The sequence below is a fragment of the Scardinius erythrophthalmus genome, assembly GCF_964197995.2.
Source record: "Scardinius erythrophthalmus genome assembly, chromosome: 12".
NCBI classification, from domain to species: domain Eukaryota; kingdom Metazoa; phylum Chordata; class Actinopteri; order Cypriniformes; family Leuciscidae; genus Scardinius; species Scardinius erythrophthalmus.
Genome location: NC_138232.1, coordinates 29,382,455 through 29,389,146, shown reverse-complemented (window position 1 = coordinate 29,389,146; position 6,692 = coordinate 29,382,455). Strand labels below are relative to the sequence as shown.

The following is a 6,692-nucleotide window of genomic DNA, read 5'->3' as shown; positions in this document are numbered from 1 at the left end:
GCACAGTTAGTGAGCTTTACTGACAAATTATATTCACATCACCACTGGTATAAACGTTGGAATAAAGATTTTTTAAATGTTTTTTAACAGTCTGATTCTTACCAAGGCTGCTTTTATTTGATCAAAAATACAATAAAACGGTAATATTGTGAAATTTTCGATTTTAAAGCTGGATTTTCAGCAGCCATTATTTTCAGTCAAAATCAATGTTGATAGCTGGTTAATATTTTTGAGGAAAGATACATAAAAAAAAAAAAAAAAATTCTTTTATGTTCCAAAGACCTATATAGAAAAATTCAGCTTTGGCATCACAGGAATAAATGACTTTTTCAAATATATATATATATATATATATATATATATATATATATATATATATATATATATATATATATATATATATAAATACAAAACAGTTCAATTTAAATTGTAATAATATTGCACATGACTGTTTTTACTGTATTTTTGATCAAATAAATGCAGCCTTGGTGGGTATAAGACACTTCTTTCAAAACATTTAAAATCTTAATTATTCAAAACTTTTGATGGGTAGTATATATTTTTTTAATTACTATTGCATAGGGCTGCAACAGTGCACAATTCATATTTCAGTACATACCTCAATAATGGGGTCACAGTTTGGTACAGCAGAGAGAACAAAGAATCTGTCTTGAAATTATTATTCATGTTACAAACGGTGGCACAGCTACAAGTCTTCTTTTCATGGCCAAATCTCAGGTTTGAATACATTTTATTTAAAAATTTTAAGTTTAAATGATTTAGATTTTTTTTTGTGGGTATGTGTACATGGAAATTATGTGTGGCAACTGTGATGTGTAATTAGTTTGATGACATCACCTATCCATCCACAGTATTTCCATGTTCACTTATTATGACTTTGGGCTTGTTTTTTCATAAAGTAGCTTATTAATATGGGCAAGTTGTAAGTGGTTTACTGATCTTACTATACAGAGAATGGGAATTTACGTCATTGCATTCTAGGTAGTGGTCACCATATTTTTGGACAACAAATGAGAGTACAATGAAAACAAATGTCATGCTCACTTAAAGTGATGATAGATAAAATAATTAATACAATATAGCTTAATCTCAGCTAGTGGATAATTTATTTAATTGACATTTTTTATATATATTTTATAATGTAATAATATCACAGTTAATCTCCAAATTACTGTAGAAACAACATAAAGCATTATATTTTAAAGGGGACATATCATGCTAAATGCACTTTTTTAGCCCTTAAATGCATTTTGTTGTATATTTGGAGTGTTTAGAAGTACAGAAAATATGAAATTATTCTCTTCAGGTGCTTCGTTGATATCTTTATATTCTGTTTTGGTCATATTTTTCAACCTGTTCCGATTTTTCTGTTATCTATGACGTTTTGTGAACTATCACGTCACAGTATTTGCAGCGGAACTGCCAAATAAGGACATTGACTTCCAGCCCAACACTTCGAGCGATCCGCCATTATTATTTCTCGCTGCAATTTTGTAGTAGTCCAAGCTAAAGGATGCAGAAGTTACGAGAGGGTAAGTTAAAATGTTCGGTTGTTGGAGCCCAGCGAAAGTGTAAACAAGACACCGTCTCCAAACTAGATGCTGTCTAGCTCTCTCTCCCTTGCACATATTAATCAAAATAAATCGACACGGTGGTAAAATGTCGCAAGACCAAAGTTTTATGTGTAAATACAGTAACACACCATTGCAATACATCCAATATGAAGACGTTGTTCTGCAGGTTCGTCGTCTTCATTTTCATCTCGATCCGGCTCCGACTCTGGCTCGAACATCTAAGGCTGGCTGGACAAGTCTTCCCTTGTTGACATTTTGTGAATAACGTGTGAATAAAAAGTTTCTGTGCCGCTAGATAATCCTATCTCTGCTATCAGACTACAAAAATGGCCGAACGGGGTGGAGTTGAACCGAGTGTCACCTCTGCAACCTGGAGAGGGGGCGGGGTATGAAGTGTCTCAATTGTATTTAAAGAGCAACTTGTAGGTTAAAAGACCCAACAAGTCAATGTATAGAAAAATAATGTAGGAACTAGATTTTCTTTAAAAAAAAATTATAAATATGCTACAGTGGCTTCTGGAGTCGTTTTTGTGAGAAAATTTTACTTCCGCATCTGAAAATGGGCGTGACCAGAGCCATATAGAGAGATCTCTCTCTATGGCTCTGGGCGTGACGGGCGAGAGTCGTGACGTAGCACGAGGGAGAGCGGTCGATTCAAACAACAGGGAAATATGGATTGCAATGACATTTAGGACGCTGAGGAAATTGTTGACGGACCACAGCCATACAATCATGAACCTGCTAGGCTGCCAAGAGAGCAGGGACAGGCCAGGATTAATGTTAGACAGAACATATTGGAACTTACAATAACAGAAACTAAGCTTTGATCAGGCGTTTGTCATGCTCATTAATATCCGCCCAGACTAACGTTACGTGATATAACTTAGCAGTTTCTCATGGAGAGACAGAGAGATATTTATTCCTGATACATATTTTGTTCCACAGGTGCTTGTGTGGGAAATGCGAGGCAATGTTTACAGCTGAGGAAAGTCATGCAGGGAGGTGGATGCATACTGGGCCTTAGTGGAAAATGCCAAACTTCCATGGTTGCAGTTAGTGTTACTACAGTAAAGCCATGGTGAATGTTGCTGATCTGTGGACACTGGATAGTTCGTTCATTCATTGCACAATGTTTATTCCTGGTTTTCACGTCAGCGCTGTTTGATTCGTTAATAACGGAGAAATGTGAATATTTCTCACTAGATCTCGCAGCGATGTTATTACTTCAGTGGCGAATTCTTTATTTACTGGATCTCGCAGTTAGGCTACAGTGTTGCTTGATCAGGCTCGCGCTGCACTGGTCCAAACTGATAAACGGTCCACACACAAACACAATAACGAGTAACTGTTAGCTCAGTTTCGTTCCGCTTACATTGCGTTTGCCAGTTGATGTTGTGCTCGCGCCTACATCCAGCGGGAGAACCCGAAGATGCGTACACTGAAGGAACCGCACTAGCTCTGAGTCTCACCCGGTTCTTACTTCGGTATCCCATGTTGAACTCCTTCATATCGCCGGGACGATAATCCTCCGATCTGAAGTGAACGCTACACACGACCGCGTTTTCCGAAGCCGACGCGGAAGAGAAATCCCGTCTCTTCACCTCTGCACAAACCGCACCCAGGCACGAAAGATAGCACCGTCCTTTTTCTTGTTAGGAAACCGGTGGACTCGATGTCCTGACAGGCTGGAGTTTTTGCAAGCTCCACAAACACAAAAATTTACCATGACGATGATAAATTGAAATACAAAAACTACTGAAAACACACTGTCTCACGACCGCTCTTACTGAATACCAACCCACTCTGCACTGAGCTGCGGCAGAGGACAGCACACGTCTCCCTCGTGTGACGTAAAATGACGCGATGTTGAAAAAAAAGCGGTTTGTACGAGCAGTCAAAGAAACGCTCACTTTATCTACTAAATTGGTGTCATTATGTCGTTTTAAAACATTTTAAATCCTGCATTATCTTTTCATATGGTATTTTCATACACGGTTATATATTCATTTAGATTTTTTTTTTACCTGCAAGATGCTCTTTAAAGAGACCGCATCAAAACGAGTTGCTGTCAGAAGCACCTCAGAAAAGGGATAAAAAAGGGGCCCGTAGAGCTATAATAATGAGGAATTCAGACCCAAGCATTGCAGTTCCGCTTTATATAGACCACAAATGTATGATGTATATGTAAAAAGGAACAATTTAAAAGCATGATATGTCTCCTTTAAATATTTGTTTAATGGCATCTTTTTATGAATGAAGGCCAGTATCACTAATACAGCTACTGATGTCAATGAAATTGATTTTTACCCCAATTTTAAACATTAATTACAGCCATTCAACATTAGTGTAATTGAAAGCTATCAGTTTTTCTTAACATTCATTAGGCTTATCAAATATAACAACTTTTAATTTAAGTGAACTTAAAACAATCCTCACATAAACCCATAATAAATGTCATAGTTACCAGTGTCTACACCGAAATTAAATAGTTAACAAACAGTCTGCAATGCATAAATAATAATTTAAAAATAGATTAATCCTTATTAAAGCTATAAAATTTCTTTAGTCAAGAGCAGCGAGTAATTTTCTCTGTTAGCTTTGTTCTTTGATTAACATTAATGACAGACAGAAGGCTACTGCATGCGAATCTCACACGCGTCACAATTTCTCACAACTCTTTACTTTCATTTTAAGACTTTACCTCATTTAAGACTGCTCCTATGAGGACACTCAACAAAACTGACATTTTGGCATAATTCGCTCCGTGCACGGCGACTGTTGACGTTCGAAATTGAGTGTGTGGGCCAGTACTTCCGGTGATCTGACAGCGAGAGCGAGAGACAACAGCGACCGAGTTCCATTACCACAGAGATATTTTTTCCACAATGATTCAAGAGAGGTGACTTGCCTTCCAGAGGGTGACAGCCTCAGCACTTCATCGTCGTGTGCCGTTATGTACCGTTTTTTCACATTACAACAGAGAAGTCAGCGTTCATGCATTCCCCGTTGAGTGGATGCAGAAGATCCGGAGGGAGGACTTCAACCCGACCAAATTTTTAAATGCATATCATTTTCAGTGTATTTCACCTGTGCGTTTCTATGCTTTCTATTACTGCATTTATTTTGTGCAAGTGAGAGGAGTAAAGATCATAAATCATTATCTGTCTGGTGTTTATAAGCAGCACGTTTGGTATTGTACTATGTGTATAATATACACAAACTTACCTATATTAAATTGTTTGTGGTACCTACAGTTAAAAATGTAAATGTAAAATATGTGATGATAATATTGATCAAGCAATTGATGCAAGTAAAAATACATGCGCAGAATTGAGAAAATAGTATTTATGGAGATAAATTGTAGCCTATCTCAGGGCAAACGTGTGAATGTTCACAGTGCATTTTATGCAAACAACTCTATTCGTAGTTGTAACTCTATATTTACAGTAGGCATAATTGTCATTGCGTATGTGTAGTCAGCTAGCCTGGCAAGCCAGACCTACATCAAGATGTTGGGTCTGGCAACTCACCATAGACACGGCTCAATCCGAGGGGCGGGATAAACGGCTGTCTTTCAAATTCCCTCTGCACGCAATAGGATAGCGCTTCAACCAACCAGAGCGTTTTCCCAACAGCGGAGCTAGTTGATAGATTCAACTTTTGCCATATCTGGGCGGCAAAACTACGAACACATCTTCCTTTTTTTAAGAATGACTTAAGTGCCGTTCTATGCTCTTTTCTCAAAGAAAAACCTAACTCCAAGTCCTCCAGAGTCGCGGACAAAGCCGATTCGAAAGACTGTTCGCAAGCAGCAGCCGTCATTCTTTGTTTTCAAGTGGCAGGTAACAGTCGCAACTCTGTCGTCATTATGTTAAGCCCGCCCCGCCTACTCTATACACGACGTGATTGGCCTGACCCAATTTAGGTTTTTGCAGCGTGAAAGTCAATGGATAGTTGCTAGACTGCCCTGGCTGCAAAATACATTTTGCTGCCGCTAGGGTGCGTCTAGATTTCTAGGCTAGTATGCAACATGAGACAAATACAATCTTCTGTTCATGAACAGTTGTATTTCATTCATTAATCTGACTATGCATCCGTGCATTTAATTGCCATTGGCTCGTGTGATAGTAATACGGATCTTAGTAGTATTTTAAGTGATAATTGATTCTATAAACAACTATAAAAGATAATTTTCGTCTTTCTCCGGCTCCCTGCACCGGGCGTAATGCGAAACCGGAAGTGTCTACGCGTACACTCGCTGATCCGAAATCCAAAATGGCGGCCACGTGCAACTAGCGAATTGTGTGTTATTGTTCAAACAAACGCAAAAGAAACTCGACATTCACAGACAGCGTTTTCTTTTGTCTTGAATGGTTTAAAAGCATTTAAGTGTCATCATATAATGTAAACGCTAGCCAAAGGATGACAGGAAAAACGGATGGTGTGTTAATTGTTCTCTATTTCCAGTAGATTTGGCTATTTGGGCATGTTATCTCTTGTCCCAAGGAATTAACAACATCCATTTAGTGCTCCAAAATGTGTCATTTTTTGTACATACCGAAAGCCCTATTTCTGCATCCAATATATATGTACTGTTGCAGCCCAACTTTTGCATTATATTCTCTGATCCTATCAGTTTATTTACCTTGTGAGGATTGGCTAAAAGCAGGACCTGTGTAATGGCGGCGGGGGGCAATAAAGGGTTGAAGGCAGGTAAATCTGATCCTGATGGTGGCTGCAACCTCACTCTCATAGTCTGCACATACATAGAATACAGCTTTAATACAAAATTCATTAGAGATTTACCGAAGACACATGTATAGATAAGAGTTACCTTAGGAACAGCAGACTGGAATCGTACATTTGTGATGGGCACAGGGGCAGACGACAACATGGAGATTATCACCACTAAAACATCTGGCCGGGCTGGTGGAGAGTCTCTTGCAAAATGGAACAAAACTCGCAGGCTGAGTTTATCAAAGATTGTCACGGGTAACAAGCTACCTGTGAGGTCAGACAGAGAAAAAGGAATCTTTAAATAAATCTTCAGTTGAATTGATATTCTAAACAGCAATAAAACACAGAAATAAAACAAAT

At 38.3% G+C, this 6,692-nt stretch overlaps 1 protein-coding gene across 1 annotated transcript in view; it reads right to left on the bottom strand.

The window, feature by feature from the left end:
- The window catches only part of gga1 (golgi-associated, gamma adaptin ear containing, ARF binding protein 1), a 53,276-nt gene that overhangs the window by 1,378 nt on the left and 45,206 nt on the right, over window positions 1–6,692 (bottom strand). The window contains exons 16-17 of the mRNA XM_081380272.1: window positions 6,430–6,599; window positions 6,241–6,351 (exon numbers count right to left, since the gene is read on the bottom strand). Of these exons, the coding sequence (XP_081236398.1) occupies window positions 6,241–6,351; window positions 6,430–6,599 (281 nt within the window). The remainder of the gene's footprint in view (window positions 1–6,240; window positions 6,352–6,429; window positions 6,600–6,692) is intronic.